This window comes from Rhinopithecus roxellana, chromosome 16, assembly GCF_007565055.1.
Source record: "Rhinopithecus roxellana isolate Shanxi Qingling chromosome 16, ASM756505v1, whole genome shotgun sequence".
NCBI lineage: Eukaryota > Metazoa > Chordata > Mammalia > Primates > Cercopithecidae > Rhinopithecus > Rhinopithecus roxellana.
In genome coordinates this window covers 91178633-91200043 of record NC_044564.1, presented here as the reverse complement: position 1 = coordinate 91200043, position 21411 = coordinate 91178633, and the positions used below count along the sequence as shown (strand labels likewise).

General features: G+C 36.9%; 1 protein-coding gene and 1 pseudogene across 2 annotated transcripts in view; both read right to left on the bottom strand.

The window, feature by feature from the left end:
- The window catches only part of LOC104669120 (DNA excision repair protein ERCC-6-like 2), a 99032-nt gene extending 79505 nt beyond the window's left edge, over positions 1–19527 (bottom strand). The window contains exons 1-9 of one of the 2 annotated variants that reach the window (XM_030919410.1): positions 19334–19431; positions 18841–18932; positions 15502–15663; positions 14899–15106; positions 9387–9527; positions 8303–8416; positions 7321–7440; positions 3267–3338; positions 2503–2648 (exon numbers count right to left, since the gene is read on the bottom strand). In XM_030919410.1, coding sequence (XP_030775270.1) covers positions 2503–2648; positions 3267–3338; positions 7321–7440; positions 8303–8416; positions 9387–9527; positions 14899–15106; positions 15502–15590 — 890 coding nt within the window. In that variant the 5' untranslated portion in view covers positions 15591–15663; positions 18841–18932; positions 19334–19431. Of the gene's footprint in view, positions 1–2502; positions 2649–3266; positions 3339–7320; positions 7441–8302; positions 8417–9386; positions 9528–14898; positions 15107–15501; positions 15664–18840; positions 18933–19333 lie in introns of both variants that reach the window. The other variant, XM_030919409.1, reaches the window with a different exon arrangement.
- LOC115893986 lies at positions 12418–14358 on the bottom strand (annotated as a pseudogene).
- Positions 19528–21411: the final 1884 nt, after the last annotated feature.

Below are 21411 nucleotides of genomic sequence, written 5' to 3'. Positions count from 1 at the left end.
CCTAGAAAACAACTGGGACAGATTGAAACCAAGGAATAAAGGTTTCAGGAGGCAGGTTCAGGATACAGTGGACTCGACAGAAGAGAATGTGTGAATGTGAATTAGTAACACTGAGGATTATTACAAAGGGCAAAAACAGACTGGGGGGGGGGAAGACTGAAAAAGTCATGATTGAAATTTGAAGTGAACTGAACAGTGCAAACATAAAACACGGATGAAGTCTTAGGAAAGAGAAGTCATGAGGTTGATGTTAAGACTAATCTTGAATTGACCAACACGTCATGAACATTCAGATAAATTCTCTTACAGCACTACTTGCCCCTGCATTAAAGATGCTCAGTTTATTAAAACATAGTAATGTAAACGCTGTTTTTTGCCTCCAAATTTTAGAGCCAACCTATGGACAATAACTGTTTATTGGTACAGGGCCTGAAAACATACCCGTGCCAATGTAAAAGTTAAAACAGTTAACAGATAATACGTACAGGTGACAAAAGTGGAAGGGTGGGTAGGTGTGTGCTAGTGCTAATACCACACATTACAAAGACTTAGAAGGCATGTAGAAAGTTAACAGACCGAACATCAAAACTTGAATCATTTTCCAGTAAAATATGGCAGCAAACCAAGAAAGAAGACACAGAATCCAGAAAAAAGATCTAAGAGGAAATTCAATGGATCTAATGCAGAAGTGCAAAGATTGAAAGTTACAAAAGTAGTTTATAGACAAATAATAATTTTAAAATAGCAATCATTGTGAGAAAAAAGGGGGACAGAGTAGTGAAAGTAGCCTAATACTCTTGCTTAAGAGAAATTCCAAGTTATGTAAAGTTGATAACTAAAACATAATGAAGACTTTGTACTCTGGCAAGATAATGACTAAACTAATGTGAAAACACTTCTGTTACAACAGATATCAAATATAAACCCTTGCGAAATGATAGAAACAAAACAAAAACTGAGCTTATGTGTCTTTTGCAAAACACAGCTGAAGAACGTATTTGTTATATTATGCAAGGTTCCTTATGTAATGACTTATGCAATAAATTATTCAAATTGTCACAGAAAAATAGGAATCCAAAACTTTTTCCCTTGTCTTGTCAGGATGCCCAGCAGAAGCCAAAGCAAAACCACACAAGTGGAAAACTCCTACAACCGGTCTCCAAAGGATTTCCAGAAGGAAAAATCCCACTGAAGATAAGCTCAAAAGAAAACAGTGACCAAACATGAAGAAGCCATCACCCATAAGCAAGCGCCAGAGAAAACAACAAATAGCAGGATCAGCTCCCCAAGGACAGGAGTTAATAGACAGAGCAAAAATGCCGTCCAAAAAGACGTTTTTTCAAGTACGATTACAGCAAAAAATTCAATGGATAGGTTAAATAGCAATTTCTGACAGAGGTGAAGGGATAATTAGGAGCTTTATGGAGGATCTCAGCAAATGAGCTGGAAGTGAGCAGAAGAGGGATGAGAGACTACTGCTTGTCATTATAGAGTCTATTATTGGAACTGCTGTTTAGTGCATCTATCAACTGGAAACACGTTACAGTTAGAATGCTTATGTGTTTTACGAAATTTAATTGAACACAGTAATCTATGTCATTTAGTGCTCTATACGTAAGGACGCATGCAAAAAATTACCTCTTGCATTCATTTACAGGAAAATGGGAATCCAAAACTTTTCCCCATTTGCCTTAGTGGTGGGAATTCAAGAATAATTAAAGTGCTCAACAATGTTAGCTCATTCATAAACATATTTTATTATTCCTCATTTTAAGTTAATTTCTATTTTGATTTAATTTTTACTTTGTGCATTTTACATGTTTATTTTTAAAGTCCACTGAAATTCTGAAAGACAGTGGGAGTGAATCTATAAAATTCTTATTACACAGGATGTCAAAAGTTATTGATCTGTTCCTTCCTAAAATGGGATTAATCTTACTTAGGTGTTTATGTTGATTTAAATCTTTTCAGAAGTGTGTACAGTCTCTAAAAGGTCTTAAAGGGATATTCATACCTAGGGGTTAGAACCAATTTACCTTTCATAAAATCTCTAACTGCAGAGCTGCTCCAGTTGAGATGAGGTAGAGGCAGAGGAGGGAAACGCGAGCCCCTAGCCCCAGTGGGCTCTCAAGGACTCCCTGACACGGTGGGAAAACTGCTGCTACAGTGAGTCTCAGTTATCCAGTTAATAAGAAGTCTGATTATTCTCACCAGGAGACTTGGGTCAAAACATTACCATAGAAAATTCACAGGAGGAAATATCAATTTTTTAATTTTTACCTTTATAAAGCCACACTTTTCAGGGGAATTCAATGTTGATAAAGGAAATGAGAGAAAAGCTTAGCTAAAACTTAAGATATTGAAATTTCAGTCATAATAGTATTTTTGCTGCTGCTAAATAAGCATAGCCATTAAAAATTAATCCAGTAACAGTTTTAAAAATTACCCTAAATCTCAAAAGTAATTGGATAAAAATCAAGTTACTGAATTTAATTTTCTTACATTGTAGAGACAAGGCAAATGTTAACATCTTGTGTACTGTTGAACTCTTTTACAATCTTGAGTCTTTCCTCTGATTTTGTACTTCCATCAAGTCGTCGGTAATCAAGCCCAGACGCCATACAGTACTGCTGTAGCACGTCAAGCAACTAAAGGAGAGGTATGAAGATGGGCAAACATGAATCTTGGTTAAGTAAGTTTCAGACCATTACAAAGTCGAGACTTGTTAAGTATTAATTATTGGTGTTCATAATTTCTTTCTTCTAATTCCAAGAGCAATAAATATTTTTCTCACTTCTGACCCATATATTTATTCCCGTTATCCTGCAACATTACGGCTTTAACATTCAGAACTTGTTTTAAAAATCAATCTTTCCATTTTTTCTTTTTTATACTTTAAGTTCTAAGGTGCATGTGAATCTTTTCATTTTTAAGAAACAAACAATATTACTGGTCAAATCATTTGCGTAAATACATGTGTGCTATTTTCTAAGTTCTAAAATATCTGAAATGTCTTAAAGAACATTGTAATTATTAAGAACATCAACAGAAAATAAAAATCTATCTTTGAGTTTGATATTTGGCAACCCTAAAACAACTGAAATTTTAGTGTCTGTTTAAAAACTTCAAGTTGCTTGCCTCACTATTTCCTACTGTGTAGATAAGAGAAAATGTGGCTATAAGGTGTCATGTAGGCACATGCTTTATTCTTTATGCCTCAAAAGTTAGGGCTGGCCAATCAAGGATATACTTTAGATGAAACTCACCTTGGTGGAAAAAGAAAAGAGAAGAACTTTATCTCTGTTTTTCCTGCAATGATTTAAAAGCTGCTGCAGGACCTGAAAATGAACCACAGAAAACCAGTGAACCAGTTCCAACTAAAAGTACACTTTATACATATAAACATCACTTGAGAATTTCTTTAAAATTACTTTCATACAATACTAACCTCAATCATCTTTTCTAATTCCTTTCATTTTTTTCAAGTTAGAGAAATAAAGTATTAGCTATTACATCAAATGTTATTCATCATCATATTGTCAATAAGGAGGTAAAGTTCCCAAAGACTTTTATTTCATCTCATCTGGTTTTAATAAAAAGGAAGCATTTTAGATTATGGGATGCATTTAAATGGATTAATTTAATTTCCAAAATACACTTTCTTTATACCTACAGTATGTTAAGAAACTAAATTATAGAGCAGCATGCCTTTTAGGAAGTATTTAAATTGTCCCTAGATGGATGTAATGAAATGTGTTCAATTACATCTAGGTTCTAAAAGTCTTGATATTTATTTTCTTAGAATAATCAGTCAGATATACACCTCTTCTCATTTTCTCCCCTTTGTTTCTCTATTTACAGTAAGCTCTGACTTCCAGATTTGATTTTGACCTCAAAATGCTAGTAATCTGCCCCCAAACACAGTGCTTTTAAGGAGGAAGCAAACAGTCCAAAGCCTTGTGTATAACAGTCACACTGTTATTTTTATTTCCACATCTGGCAATGACAACTCCAGAACAACGTGCAAAAGCAATCCAGAGGGGAAAAAGAAATTTTCTATACAAAGTCGAAAATTTTTCTGAAAGACGAAACAAACACTAAAACAATTTATTTAATGATAAACATTTAAGCTTTTAAATTAAAAAAAAATACTCAATATAATTAATCAAGAGAAGCTATTGTGCTGCTAACTTTGACCTCTACCTCCCCCTAGACCCTCAAAAAAAGCTATGGAGTTAAAAAAACTTCTACTCAGATAACCAATCAAATAGTAAATAAAAATGTTATAGATCAGGTAAACATTACTTTAATATTTGGAGAACATATGAAGTTTTATTTGCATTTAGTTTATTTTTTAATAAAACAACTGATTCTATATGAAGTATGTAATTTGAGTTTCACATAAGACTAACTTTTTAAATTGGTAGATAGTATTTTTTGTTTTACAGAACTGAGTAGAAAATGCACAAAGCTCCTCTTTCCCTACTCCCAACCTCCTCCACACTTTCTCTTATTAATATCTGTATTAATAATATTATTAGAAAATATAACATCAAGTATTATTAGTATTGGTGTGGTATATTTGTAACAACTGATGAGTGAATATTGATACATTATTATTAGCTAAAGTCCACAATTTACATTAGGGTTTATTCATTGGGTTACATAGTTCTATGGGTTTTGACAAATAATAATGAGATGTATCTGCCATTACAGTATCATACAGAATTGTTTCATGGCCCTAAAAATTCCCTGTGCTTCACCTACTCATCCTTTCCTCCCCCAGAACCCATGGCAACCACTGATCTTTTTACTGTCTCCATAATTTTGCCTTTTCATAGTACTATATAGTTGGAATTATACAGTACGTAGCCTATCAGACTGGTTTCTTTCACTCAGCAATATGCATTTAAGGTTCTTCCATGTATTTTGGTAGCTTGATAGCTCATTTCTTTTTATTGCTAAATAGTACTCCACAGTATGGCTGTACCACAGCTTTTTAAATTCATTTACCTACTGAAGGACATCTTAGTTGCTTCCAAGCTTTGGCAATTATGAATAAACTCATGTGAGGTTCTTGTCTCGATATAAGTTTTTAACTCATTAAAACTCAATAAATTCATTTGAACTCATTTGGGTAAATACCAAGTGGCATAATTGCTGGATCGTATGGTAAGAGTATTTAAGGTAATATTTTTTAGTTAAGAGCTTTGTAAGAAACCACTGAACTGTCTTCCAAAGTGACTGTACCATTTTTGCGTTCCCACCAGCAGCAGATGGGAGTTCTTGTTACTCCACATCCTCACCAGCATTTGGGCGTGACAATGTTTTGGATTTTGGCCGTTTTAATAGGTACCTAGTGGTATCTCATTGCTGTTTTAATGTGCAATTCTTTAATGACATACGTTGTTGAGCATCTTTTCATATGCTTATATGCCATCTCTGTTATCTTCTCTGGGGAAGTATCTGTTCAGATCCTTTGCTCATTTTTAAACTGGATTGTTTGCTTTCCTATTGCTGAGCTTTAAGAGTTATTTGTATATTTGTAAACCAGTCCTTTATTGTTCTGCTAAATATTTTCTCCCAGTCTGTGGTTTTTCATTCTCCTTAAGATATTAACATTTTAAATCAAGGATATATTGTATAGAAATCCATTCTTATTGTTTGGGGTGGTATCATAACTATTGCAACTTTAAGTGTTTTCAAATATTTTAAAGTAAAACCAAGTCAGAGGAAAAGTAAATGTTTTTAGACTTGAGGTCTTAATTAGGCTAGTTTAAAGAGACTAACTAAATGAATGACTATAAATTAAGATCCCAGAAATTTCCACAATGACAATGTAATCAACAGATGTTGGAGTCTTAACAATATAGACCCAAAGTTTTATCACTCAGCTGTCCTCCACAGAACAGGACAATCCACCTATAAAGGAATCATATATTTGGAGGTGTTAACAGCAAGGAATCTTGGATCTTAACTTTCCTCAACTTGGCCAGTCAGGCCTAGAAAGACGAACATGACCCTTGTGTGACTTCAGCAGCACCAAGCTGGATTCCTAGTCTTTATTCCCACCCTCCACAGTAAGTGGCTCTGCAGCATTTCTCAACAGAAAGAAAAGTGAAGATTTTCATCAGGTGAATGATTGCAACTTGTGACTAACCCCTTGAATGATAGCTGAGGTCAAAACTCTGACACTCAAGAGAAACAGCTGGGGTCATGAGTGTAGCTTTGAGGCTATGAAGATTATAGCAGGCATTCTGTTCAGAGTCCTTGCACCTGCAGGCTGACCTATGACAAGCCAAGCCAAACAAAGATCTTTTATCACCTGAAATCAAAAAGTACATGCAACTCAAATCTTGGAGTTCTTAAACCAATAGGCAATGATTCTATGATTAGCCTGTAAGTTTTACATTACCAAATCAATAGATGATGCTGTTAGTCAAATGATTTAACACAGTACTAAAAATATATACCTACCTTATTACTATCCATCTGTTTGGTGGATGCTCGCTCACAAAGCAAGTAAATTACCCACATCATTCACATGTAAAAATACTATCAAGTCTCCGGCAACAATTTATGCTTGCCTTTTCCCTCTTAAAAATTAAAATAAAATTAAATCTAATTATTCTCTTAATCAGACACTATTATTCCTAGGAAGATTAACTTTAAAAGTGTATTTTACAAGTATACATTTAATGAATACATAAAAAATATAAAATGCAGAGTTATAAAACTTTAATTTCCAGACTGGTAACTTTTTAGTGAAGAGTCACAGGGAATAAAATCTAAATGAGTAGCAATAATGGCTAATGCAGTTTTCAGAGGAGGCCATAATTTCTGGAAATATCCTATTGGCTTAAACTGTGGGATAGTAAGTGCTCAGTTCTAAACCGGACTTTTTATATATTTTAATTTAAAAATAATTAAAGCCAAAGAGATGGATGACAAAAATAGATTTGCTACCACCCCTTTTTTGCATTAGCTTTTATATTTCTGGCAGGTGATTTCCTTAAACATTTGAAGACAAGCTATTAGCTACGTGATAACAGTACACGCATATTAAGAGGCCATAAGTCCAATATATCAATAAGGAAAATTTGAAGTATATTTGAAGCAACTACTACAAAGGACCTACTGAGTACCCATATCTGTTCACAGTGACCTAGTAAATGCTGATACAACTGCACCACTTGTCGACAGCCACCATCTCTTCTGAATGACTGAGCATCTGTTCCGATTAGTTGGTGTCTCTGTCACACCACTGAGTAAATATTTTGCATACCATGTCTGTATGCAACCTGAAAGAGGAGCACTTACCTTCATTTTTCCACTGTATTTAGGGTCAGAAAGTGTTTCAAAGGCTGCATCTCTGCTTTTCTGCACAAAATCTGGGAATCTGGAAAATACCTGATCACATATCCTTTTGATAAGTGTTTCCTTGAAGGGAAAAGGCAGAAGAAAAGATATTTCCACTTAACACATTCAAACCTGTATGAATTGAAATAATTTATGAAAAAAAATTCTTTTTAGAAAGAATATACTACTTTGAAGATTTTTGCTTCCCTAAGTCAGACTAAGAATTCAAAAACTCTTAAAGTAATATGTTAAGCATATATGGCGTTGAATTCTTAATGATGTGGTTATTAACTTGATCATTACTTTTCAAAGATTTTTTAAGATTTCCAAAACAAGGCGCTAAATACTCCCAAAAAGAGTGAAGAGTACTATCAAAGAACAATATCAAATTCTTACGAGATTTCAAAATTACATTTAAATGGCATCAACTATAACACAGAAAAAAATATAAAATCATTACAAAAACATCGTTTCATTTGTGTGCTCTAGAATAACAGGAAACAACTACAGTAAATGATTGAGTTTAAACCTGAACTTTGAAATTACCAATTTTTGCCAGTTCGGTAAACAGCCCTAATATTTAAGATACAAATTATTATAAATCCTCATTTTACCTAGCAGATTAAATACCATTACAGACATTATTAGAGGAATAGAACTGACTCATCAAATACGTTATTTAGTAATTATACCAAAGAATGTTTTGAGAAATAAAGACATGAACATTATTAAAGGCATAAAAAATAGTTCTTATTTTAAATTAAGCTTAAATTTGTTCACTTTGATTAAACACTTAAGTGCACATACTCCTTGATATCTACACTTAAAAATGAGCAAATGAGTTTCCTCTTAAATTTCATCCACAACAACATTAATAACTATTTTAAAACTTTATAAAATATTTACAATAGCATTACAAAGAAATGTAAAATGCCAACCAAACCTGTTGTGTGGAAGTACTAGCAGCCTGCAGTAGCGCGACATGGTTAGCTACCTTCTGAAGGACTGTAAGGTAACTGAGATACAAGGTTTTTACTGTTTCACCATGAGAATTGGTCTGTAACCAGAAAAATATAGAAAATAAAAAGGACCAACATAGCTATGCACCTGCTTACATCATAAGATACATCACACACAACAATATTTATTATCTGGTTACTTCAGCACAATGAATTTCAAGAAAATGATGGTCAACTATTGCACAAAATATCCACAAATCACTAATGTGGAATCACACTTTTGGTATAACACAATGATATTTTTCGTAAAGGGAGAAAATCCTTATTACAGAAAGTATCCTCATGACACACAGTGATGGAAATGCTGCCATTAGGAGGTGCTGGTAATGAAATCTACAGTGCAGTGGCAGTGCTGTGTGGACCCCGTCTCATTTATGCTCCAACGCTCCTAGGAAACTGGGCTATTACAAAAAAGGGAAGTAGTTAAAAACAGCAAAATATTAAGACCAAATAAATATCAAACTAGATAAATATTCACTTAGGGTCCCTCTACGTACACAGATATGTGACAGATAATTTAATAAAACAGAGGTGAAACATGAGCAGGAAATGTAGACAGAAGGTTAAAAAAAAGCACAAATAAATTTTGTTTCTTAAAAAAAAAAAACTTTCTTTGATACACAGTTTCTATTAAATTGACACTATATCTACCATCAGAATAGTATTTTAAGCCAGCTATATAACAGTATGTTCGTTTACTATTCGTGGATGAGAAACTTCTCGAAAATGAAATGAAATTTCAAAACGAAAGGCTACTTCCCAAAACCGCTAAAACGGAGGGTATCAACGTCAAGCTTGCTTTCCGAAATTAACTTCTGGAAAATATATTTGAATATTGTATTTGATATGTGATTACTATTTGATATTTTTGAAAACTATTTTTTTAAGACACAGCTTTAAAGAACTATCTGAGGAAAAGGTATTTTATTATCTGCTACTTTCTTTTACACTAGAACAGAGTACTATGTAATCAAAAGCATGATTATAAAGATATACTGAAATGCTCGCCTTATAACAACAATTTCTCCTTTTTCGGCCACTCCGACAGGTGCAAGGCTCAGAAGATTGAAGTATCAAAGTCACATCCTCTGTTTCTAACACTGTTTGATAGACAGCTTTCTGGAAATCTGTCAAAGAACAATACACCATCTGCCAAGATAAAATACAAGGTGGTTCTTAGTATTTTGTTTATAGCAATAATAAAAATCATAATCTATATCTGATTTCACAGATTATAACAGTGAAAACTGGCCGGCACAGAGGCTCACGCCTGTAATCCCAACACTTTGGGAAGCTGAGGAGGGTGGATCACAAGGTCAAGAGATAGAGACCATCCTGGCCAACATGGTGAAACCCCATCTCTACTAAAAGTACAAAAATTAGCTGGGCATGGTGCCATGCGCCTATAATCCCAGCTACTCGGGAGGCTGAGGCAGGAGAATCGCTTGAACCCATGAGGCAGAGGTTGCAGTGAGCTGAGATCATGCCACTGCACTCCAGCCTGGGCAACAGAGCAAGACTCTGTCGCAAAAAAAAAAAAAAAAAAAAGTGAAAATTGCTATAAACTAATTTTTTCCCTCTACATCATTATGATGATTTCTCCTGATTCTCTTGTATTCTCTGCTCTCCACCCCACCCTGGATAATATAAAATATAATTTCATTTTCAAATAAACCTCATAGAATTATTTTAATTAAAAGAAATCATAATGTGAACAAATGATGTTCCTTACACAGTCGACTCTTGCACATGGATGGTGCTAGGGTGCTAACTCCCCACACAGTCAAAAGTCCATGTATAACTTCTGACTCCCCAAAAACATAACTACTGCTAGCCTACTGTTGACCGGAAGCCTTAACAGCAGCATAAATAGTTGAAAAACACTACTTTGTGTATCTATTATATGTTATATTCTTACAATAAAACTAGAAAAAAAGAAAATGTTATAAAGAAAATGTTACTAAGTAAATCATAAAAGAGCGAAAATATCTTTACTGTTCATTAAGTGCAAGTAGGTCATCATAAAGGGCTTCATATTGAGCAGGCTGAGGAGAACAAGGAAGAGGAGAGGTTGGTCTTGTTTTCTCACGGGTGGCAGAAACAAAGAGGTGAAGGAAGTGAAAAGGAACTCAAGGGAGGCAGGAGAGGCAGGCACACTCGGTGTAACGTTACAGAAACATGTTGTAATTTCTGTCTGACATTTTGCTTTTCATTGCTCTAAACAATGTTTCTATACGGTGCCAGTCCTTCTTCCACCATTTGCTTTAGTTTCAGTGCCCATATCACAGAAGGGTCCATGTCATGAAAGAAGTCAAAAGCAGTCTCAAATAATCAGAACCCCTCTGCCAGATTATTTAGTGTCAGTTTGTTTTCTGGCACCGCTTCTTCTACGTCATCTTCCTCATCGTCTGGCACTGGTTTGAAAGCATGTATTTGCATCAAGTCATCTTCAATTAATTCCTCTGGTGTGGTATCCTGAATTTCTTTCAATTAGCTCTTGAATTTCTCCAAGATCCGTCACTTGAAATCCTTCACCTTTTTTGCCTCTCATGATTTATTTGATTGGCTCTGTCGTAAATCCTGTCAGGTCATGCACAACATCTGGATACAGTTTTCTCCAGCAGGAATTTACTATTCCAGGAATGATAGCTTTCACGGCTTTTTCTATAAGAACGATGGTATCTTCAAATGGTGTAATCCTTCCAGACACTCATGATGTTCTATCAGGATTCTCCTCCATAGCACTGACAATCCTTTCCATAGAGGACCGGGTGTAATGAGCCTTGAAGGTCCTTACGACCCTCTCATCTAGAAGCTGAATTAGACATGTTGTGTTTGGGCCAAGTGGACCACTTTGACGCCTTTGGTGTTGAACTCATGGGGTTCTGGGTGGCCACAAGGATTATCCAATATCAACAGAACTTTAAAAGGTAGTCCTTTACTGGCAAGGCACTTCCTGACTTCAGGGACAAAGCATTTTTTATATTTGTAAAATATAAACATATAAATATTTGCAAATATTTATAAGCTTATATCACTATAACAGATTACTGGTAATAAATAGGCAAAGGTGCATACAAGCAAATACAGTAATGTCTATACAAAACAATGCTAGTTTTTTTTTTTTTTTTTCCGAAATGCCCTGTTTATTCTGTAAACAGGCTCAGAAATATAGACACAGGCCAGTCGTTGTGGCTCACACCTGTAACCCAAGCACTCTGGGAGGCGGGCAGATCATGACGTCAGGAGTTCAAGACCAGCCTGGTCAATATGGTGAAACCCTGTCTCTACTACAAATACAAAAATTAACCGGGCATGGTGGTGCACACCTGTAGTCCCAGCTACTTGGGAGGCTGAGGCAGAATAATCACTTGAACCCAGGGAGGTGGAGCTTGCAGTGAGCCAATATCATGCCACTGCACTCCAGCCTGGGTGACAGAGTGAGACTCTGTCTTAAAAAAAAAAAAAAAAGGCCGGGCATGGTGGCTCAAGCCTGTAATCCCAGCACTTTGGGAGGCCGAGACGGGCGGATCACGAGGTCAGGAGTTTGAGACCATCCTGGCTAACATGGTGAAACCCCATCTCTACTGAAAAATACTAAAAAAGCTAGCCGGGCGAGGTGGCGGGCGCCTGTAGTCCCAGCTACTAGGGAGGCTGAGGCAGGAGAATGGCGTAAACCCGGGAGGCGGAGCTTGCAGTGAGCTGAGATCCGGCCACTGCACTCCAGCCCGGGGCGACAGAGCAAGACTCCGTCTCAAAAAAAAAAAAAAAAAAAGACACAATTTGTAGGTTAAGAAATCTCTATGTAGTTGTTACTTCACAATTATACTTCACAAAAGCAGGAATGACAATGGCTTCTGAGCATATTAACCTACCATTTTTCTGTTTTTAAAAAAACACAATGAGAACGGCTTATTTCTCTAACTGATGGTCACATTTTTCTGCTCTAGTCTTTAAGAACAAGTGGAGCCTTCACTTGCGCCACCACCTCTTTGGCTCTTAGGCCTCAACAATCCCAAGAGTAGACACGAAGGCAGTCCTAAGCGCCCCGACTTGTAAAACTCAGGCCGTCCTTTTCCACACGATTCTCAGAGTAGCTGTAATGACTTCCATTCATCATTTTGTCTTTAGCAAGTAGGTATGTTGTAACTTTACTTCCAAAACCTATTTCATGAGCCAACAGACCTGCAGGACCTGCACAGATGGTAGCTATGAGGCACTTCTCATTTCTTGTTCCTTCAGTATCTCTCTCAAGGCAGCAGACTCAAATAAACTGCACTCAGATGACGTCCTGTTAGAAATATCATGTCATTTGGTCCCTCTTTTTTGTATCTTCAAGACTGACATCAGGACAAATAACAACATCATGGCTACACTGCACTGAGTCTTTTCCAGCCAGACCTGCAATGGTGACCTTAATCTCAGCTTGTCTCATGTCTCCAGGGCTGACTGTCTCCATTTCCTCTGCTCCTTTAGCCAGGATGAGCAGAACTCTTTTGGAAGCTATTTTTATCTTTCATTTTTTAAAGACTCAAACCAGACTGAAGAAGGACGCATGGCAGCACACATCCGGCTTGCCCCCTCCCAATGCTAGATTTTAAAAAAAAGTTTATGTAAAATATTTAGTACACCTTGACCCCAACCTTAAACACAAAAGTACATATAAGAAAAAAAGAGAATATAGAAGATGGTGGTCAACGACGGAAGCACGAAGGTATCTTGGGCTATTTATTATTATGAAACATAGTACCAATTACTTAATATTTCTTATGTGTCATGCATTTCAGAGCAACCACATGAGGCAGGCACTATTATCATCACTACCATTTAACAGAGGAAGAAACCCAGATTCCAGGGCCTCACAAATTGCTCCAAGTCACAAAACTCTAAGCAGAGAAGCTCCAAGTCACAAATACTGTAATCAAATAGTATTTGATTTCAGAGTCCAAGCTCTAAATCTCTATGCATAACTCTCTTCTTACACTTTTGTATCGTTCCTACTAGATGGATAGCTAAATCACATATACGAAGTTGCATAAAACATTTTTAAAAGTGAGAGTTCATGAAGTATCTCAATTTAATAACAATATTTGCTTTAGATAAATATCAAAAGTCAGATATATCTATTTCCCCGACTTGCATATCAATATCATATTTTCCTTTCTTTTTTTTGAGATGGAGTCTCGCTCTGCCGCCCAGGCTGGAGTGCAGTGGCCGGATCTCAGCTCACTGCAAGCTCCGCCTCCCGGGTTCCCGCCATTCTCCTGCCTCAGCCTCCCGAGTAGCTGGGACTACAGGCGCCACCACCTCGCCCGGCTAGTTTTTTGTATTTTTTAGTAGAGACGGGGTTTCACCGTGTTAGCCAGGATGGTCTCGATCTCCTGACCTAGTGATCCGCCCGTCTCGGCCTCCCAAAGTGCTGGGATTACAGGCTTGAGCCACCGCGCCCGGCCATATTTTCCTTTCAAACCTGTTTTTTTAAAGAAACAATCAAGAGGATATACTAAAATTAGAGGGCATTTCATAGGACTGCCCTTATTTGGGATAACATTAATTAGGTTTAGTTCCATAGTAATTTATAGAACCTTTACTTCATTGCCCAAGCTAGAAGAAACACAAGACTAAGAACTATAAAAGAAGACTACAACATTTTAAAAAAATCCTCTTGAAGTCCACTCATCATATTTTCTTAACAATTTAACAAAGTAGTTTTCCTACAAATTCTAAAAATTAGGTTAGTTGTGTAACTGCAAATAGCATTCTACAAGAAACAAACCTATGTATTTTTTACAAAGTTCTTAACCACTTTGGTTCTACTGCTAGAATTAAGGTACCAAAGAATACACTGTGTGGTGGACAGTACACAGTATAGGAAGGACAAAGTGTGAACAGAAAACACATTGGAGAGAGAAGCTCTTCCTTCTTTAATGGGGAAAAACTGCATCAAAAGTTTTGATGAGGCCAGACACAGTGGCTCCATCCTGTAATCCCAGGACTTTGGGAGACCGAGGCAGGTGGATCACCTGAGGTCAGGAGTTCAAAACCAGCCTAGACAACATGATGAAACCCTGTCTCTACTAAAAATACAAAAAAATTAGCCAGGTGTGGTGGTGCTCGTCTGTAATCCCAGTTACTTGGGAGGCTGAGGCTGGAGAATCGCTTGAACTCGGGAGGGAGAGGTTGCAGTGAGCCGAGATCATGCCACTGCACTCCAGCCTGGGTGATAGAGCCAGACTCTCTATCAAAAAAAAAAAAAAGTTTTGATGAGAAATGAGTTTAATGTATACTAATAATAAACCTGCTAACTAACAGGTTAATAAAGTCAGTAAGGAAAACAACTGAGCGCAATCAATGGTTTCTGAAATTCTGCGCCTAACAATTTTTTTCCATACAGAATAAAAGGCAAAAAACTGTATTTACAAAATACCACAGGAGACAGACTTTTTCTTAAAAAGTAAAAAAAAAAAAATACGACCACAAATTAATAATACACACAAATATTCACAAATGCGGTTCTTACCCGGTCTTCCTTCTTAGGCAACTGATCCTTGATAAGAGCCTTGGTGCGCCTGAGAAACCAGCCAGACATCTTTCTGGCAAGTCTTTGCATGGCCTTTCGGCCAGTGGCTAGTTCTCTCTTTGTTGCTGTGTGTCTCTGACCATGTTCTACTGGGTCAGAAAACTGCTTCATGAAGCAGGTCCTGGTCCCTAAAAGGCCTGGCACAGCCCTTTATAAAGACAATAAGAAAAACGTAAGGGCTTTATTATCTAAAAAGAAAACACTAACTTCTTGCATCTAAGAGACATACCACATTACTTGATTATCAATGGTAACAAAAACAAAAGCCAAGAAAACAGAATGTTCTTTCTTTATGATAGTTTCAGGTTATAACTATGAGGATGAAACTGGCAGTTAACATGTATATTCACCTCAGGGACCAAGAGTAATATACATATAAAGATAGGTTTTCATGGGACTCTCTACTCTGTATAACACATCTGGGATCAAACACATCTAAAAACAGAAAAATGAGTGTTTTGTTTGGAAAATAATGATTAGCCAACAAGACAGTATTCAGCTGCACAACTATTAAACAATTTTTTAAAAAGTGTTTTCTCTCACCAGTCCATAACACACCACAGTTCCTTCATGTTGTTCTGAAGAATGGTTCCAGTGAGGCCAATGCGGACATCACATTTCAAAGCTTTCATAACTTCTGTTATTCTAGCTTTCGGATTCTTGATTCTATGAGCTTCATCCACAATGACAGCTGACCATTCCAAACTATAAAGTAAGAAAAAAGAAAGGTGAGGTTGAGAAAACTTCCTTTCTTAGTCCATGGCATTTTTAGAGAGTAGCTTTCTCTATCGAAGTTTTGGAATTATTTTTTCCTTTGTACTCTTTGATGACTCCACTGGATTCTTACCCACTTAGTTAAATGGTCACAGCCTTGGGCAGTCCACAAAAATAAAATGCGCAGACCAGAAAAGGTACAGACATTCTTTAACGGTGGTAGAAAGAAAAATTTCATTTAAACATCACTGAAATAACATTAAAGGAATTTTTTAAAGTTGCAAACCAGAAAAACAAATAAAACTTGCAATGTTTTATTGCAACGTTTTTCTGAATGAAAAATATCAATATAAACTCATGATTTTAAAAAGCTGTATTACATAGCCCTGTCCACGAAGAAAGGTTAGAATTTATTGTTACCCCAGTAGCAATGAGCACCCATAGTGGTCTCTTCACTAAAAGGAACGAGAGTCTTGCGGAAAAATGGAGAGACAGCTGATTTCAGGCATACGTTGGGGGACACACTGTACAGCCGAAAAGCACAGATGTATCCAAAGACAAACGCGAATATACAGAGACTCCAGCCAAAGAACAGAGACGCCAGCCTAATTGGAATATTTGAGCATTGTTAAGAATATTGACTACAATTGAAAATAAAATATTGAATAAACAAAAATCCAGGAGTTCTATGAAAAAAATGAATTTAGACACTTCACACCACACATGAAAATTAACTAAAAATAGATCACAGACCTAAATATGAACTAAAACTTTTTAAAAAATGGGAAAAAAATATTTGTGACTCTGGATAAGGCACATATTTCTTAGATATGACACAAAACTTATAGTGAATTAAAAATAGAATGGTAAGTTGGACTTCATCAAAGTTAAAAACTTTTGCTCTTCCAATGACACCATTAAGAAAATAAAAAGACATGCTACAGACTCGGCAAAAATATTTGCAAATCATAATCTGATAAAGGACTTGTATACAGAATATATAAAGAATTATTACAACTCGGCCAGGCACAGTGGCTCATCATGCCTGTAATCCCAGCACTTTGGGAGGCCAAGGCAGGTGGATTATGAAGTCAGAAGATCGAGACCATCCTGGCCAACATGGTGAAACCCTGTCTCTACTACAAATACAAAAACTAGCTGGGTGTGGTGGCATGTGCCTGTAATCCCAGCTACTTGGAAGGCTGAGGCAGGAGAATCGCTTGAACCAGGGAGTTGGAGGTTGCAGCGAGCCGAGATTGCGCCACTGAACTCCAGCCTGGTGACACAGCAAGACTCTGTCTCAAAAAAAAAATTATTATAACTCAACAAAATTTTAAACAACCCAATTAAAACATAAGCAAAAGATTCTAATAGACACCAAATGTCTATCTGAAGATATACAGATGGCAAATAAGCACATTAAAAAATTCTCAACATCGTTAGTTATTAGAGAACTGCAGGTTAACACATGAAATACCACAACGCACCCGCTAGAATGGCCATGATAAAAATGATTAACAGTATCAGGTGTTGCTAAGGATGTGGAGAAACTAGAATCCTCATACACTGCTTTTGGGAAAGCACAGCGACTGCTGAAAAAACAGTTGGCAGTTTCTTAAAAAGGTAAACATATACTTAGCATAAGACCTCACAATTCCATTCCTAGGTATCTACCCAAGAAAAATGAAAACTTAGGTGCAAAGACTTGTATGTGAATGTTCACAGCCGCAAACCTGTAGAGCCATAAACTGGAAACAGTTAAATGTCCATCAGCTTGTGAATGGACAAAATACAGGATAGCCGTATAATAGTACCATTCAGCAGCAAAAAAGAGCAACTACTGAAATGTACCGCAATGTGGATGAACCTCAAAAACATTATGTTAAGTGAAAGAGGCCAGACACCAAGGACTTTATATCGAATGGGCTCCATTTATATGAAATGTCCAGTTAAGGCAAAACCTATAGAAAGAGAAAGCAGATCAGCAGCTGCCAGACACTGGAGATGGGGGACTGACCATAGACAAATACCTTTCTGAGGTGATGGAAATGTTCGAAAACTAGATCGTGGTCATAGCACAACTGTTAAAATTTACTAAACATCATTCTAACTTACAAGAGTACATTTTATGTCAAGTATACTTCAATAATCCACCCAATCTGGGTCTACAGTGGAAGGAAGGAAGGAAGGAAGGAAGGAAGGGAGGGAGGGAGGGAGGGAGGGAGGACGGACGGAAGGAAGGAAGGCAGGCGAGCGAAAGAGAGAAAAGAAAAGAAAGAGAAAGAAAGAAAGGAGGGAAAGAAAAAGGAAAGAGAGAGAAAGGAAGGAAGGAAGGAAGGAAGGAAGGAAGGAAGGAAGGAAGGAAGGAAGGAAGGAAGGAAGGTATTTCTTTCTTCCACCATACCCCTCTCCCATACCTAGCTCCCCTCTGCCTTACTTCTTCCTTTCTTTCTTCCTTACTTTCTTCTTCGATTCTTTCTTCCTGCCTTCCTGTGCTTTCTTCCTTCAAATCTGGTTTCTCCTGAGGCCTCTCCCCTTGGCTTGCAGATGACTGCCTTCTTGCTGGGTCCTCACAAGTCCCTCCTCTGTGGCATGTGTGTGTCCTTGGTGTCTCTTTCTCTTCCTATAAAGATACTAGTCATACTGGACCCAGGCCTCACCCAATCAGCCTCAGTTTTAACCACCTCTTTAAAACCTAATCAAAGAGACCTGTCTCTAAACACAGTTACATTCTGAGGTGCTGGGGTTGAGCCCTGAACATTTAAACTGTGGAAGGGGGTTGAGAAGAAGTGACACAATTCAGACCATAACAAGCCTCTTAATTGGTCTTTCTCCATTCAGCTTGGCTCTCCTCTATCTGCACACACAGCAACTAAGGTATTTACAAAGTGCAAATCTGATCATTTTTATCCTATTGGTAACCTGCTGACAACACTGTAGGGGGCACTCTATTGCTCTCAAGATAAAGACCAAAACCCTCAAAGTACCTTCCAATACTCTCTGTAATCTATTCCCTGCTTATCTCACTGGTGTTATCTCTTGGCCACTTCTCTCTTATACTCTATGCTACAGTGGTTCTGTGTGTGTGTGTGTGTGTGTGCGTATTTTTTGCCACTGTATATTCACAACAGACTCCCATAATTGAAATAATTCATGAAAATCACTGACCTAGTTCAGAGACAGGGTCTGCATAAAAGGCTGTACAAGAGATTTAGGACAAGTCTTATCACTCTTTAACAATCATTGTTTGAAGAAGTATCCTGTAATCAATGTAAGAAATAGAGTAAGAAATTCTAGGAAACCTGATGCAGGTTTTTCCTTCTCAGAGAATAAGTTATTATGAACTAATATTTCAACAATTCTAAAATGAAATTAAATCAAGCAAAGGAATAATCATTACTTCTTTTAAAAAAAAAATCACAGTATAGGCTGGGCATGGCGGCTCACACCTGTAATACTAGCACTTTGGGAGGCTGAGGTGGGTGGATTGCCCGAGCTCAGGAGTCTCAGACCAGCCTGGGCAATGTGGCGAAACTCCGTCTCTACCAAAAACACAAAAGCAAGACTCTGTCTCAAAAAAAAAAAAAAAAAAAAAAAAAAATCTTAATGTAAAGGGATGTAAGCAGAATATTAATATAATCATTCCTATTATTCCCATTACCTGTTAAGTTCATCCAGGCATAAGCGCAGTGTTTCATAAGTTGTTAGAGCAATTTCACATTTCCTCTGCTTTACACGAATTAGTTCATTATCTTTTCTGTTTCCATGTAAAATAGTGACTCTGAAATATCCCCAGGTGTCCAATTCATCCTTCCAGTTGTAGAGGACAGAAAGAGGAGCAACTATTAAGAACATCTAAAAGAAGAATAAAAAAATTTTGTTGTTTTTTAAAAACTGAAAAATAATCCCATAGTGAAATCAAGAATATCAATAGTCCTCTTCCTTAATTTTGACATCTAGTTAGTAACAACAGATACAACTGAGTGATTAGCTATATCTGGACATTGAAGATTCTCAAAAAGTACTTTGCTATTTAATTAGCTTTTTATCAGGACATAATGGACACCTAACCTTGCTCAAAGAAACACGTGTTTTTTATTTCCCCCTACCAAAAAGGCATTTAGAAATAAGAGAGAAGTAACCTTCCAAAGGAGAGAAAAGAATAAAATCTAGACCCCAATAACAGCTTCAAAGGCTAAGTGGGTAATGTACACACACCAGCAGGCCACGTGTTCTTCTTGAAATATATGGTCTCCTTGAGCTCTCCTTCCTTTTGCATTTCCTAGTCCATTTCCTCTTCCCTCTCTCAGATACTCTCAGTTAAAGAACCAGAAAATTCACTGGAAAACTGAAGCTATCAGAAGAAAACCTCCTGGATGAACTTCTCTCAGCACCGTCTCAATAACCTATCTATGTTCATTTCTGTATATTTTGCCCTCCCACCTGTTGCCATGGATATGCTGTTCATGCTCTTCTCCAAAAACAACCCCTGAATGTACACAGGGGCTCCCATTCCTTCTCGTCCACCTAAAGTCAACGCTGCAGAAAGCGCCCCCATCTCCCCACCTTATTAACTTTTCTATTTTAATGAACTATGTCACCTACGGACAAGCATGCTCGAATATTTCCCAGAGTTAAAACAATTCAAAACACGAAAAGTAAAAAAAATCTCTTTTCCTTAACCCAACATCTGTCTCTAGCTATTACCTCATTACTCTACTCTCCCTCTAGCAAAGATCCTCAAGAGTTATCAATATTTAACTCTCCTCCTGTTCTCTCTCGAAACTCAGGTAAATAGGACTTCTGCCCTAATAATGCCTACCAATCAGTCCCTCTGAGGATCACCAACATCTCTCTGGATGTTCCTCACATTCATGTACCTTTCTTGTACTAATCCAGAATCCTCTGTCATCAACCATGTTAACTTTTTAATGTTTTTATTTCTCCCTGTTACCACTTATTCCTATCCTGTTATGTTTAAAAGGGTTACCAGTACGATTCTTTTCTAAAGTTTTATACTTGATCTACTTGACAGAGATGAACCAACTAAACATACAGAAAACATTCAGTTTCACAAAGAAATAATACAATACTGCTCTAAATTCTGCCCTGTTTTCTGTGAAACATTTCATCTAGGCCATTTGTTCACTCTAAAAAGTCAAATTTGTGACTGTGTTTTGGAAAGAGAAAGAAGAAAAAGAAAGAAAATCAACATGCTGAATGTGAGAGTTCCTTTTTCCCAAGCCACCATCAAATGTAAGTACTTTTTATACTTGATTCATCACCAAGTATGTCTGTCCTTTGGGGGAAAGTTAATCCTATGATTTCCATTTTTCTTTGACTTTCGAATATGAAATTAGGTCTCCAAGTACTAAGTCCAATTAGCGTCTCCCTTGGATTTTTTTGCATATTACAGGATGACAATGCTAGGTGCAAACTGCATCTGAGCACTCTTAGTAGTTTTCCACTTGAGAGGCCGTGCAGCGGAGGTGCCAATGAATCTAGAGTCCCGGCATCAGCCCTAAGATTGCAGAAGATGTTTAAAAATTAAGGTGGCAACATAATTTTTGATATTTCTTACAAACTTTGGTCTTCGAAATTATGAAAGGTGAAATAATGGTTCAAAAATTCATTTTGGTAGTGAAAGATGTCAGAGAACTGAGTTACGCTATTATGCAGAGTCCATGGAAAGTACATTAAGAACTTAGCATTTCCTACAATCCAATAAATAATATCTCA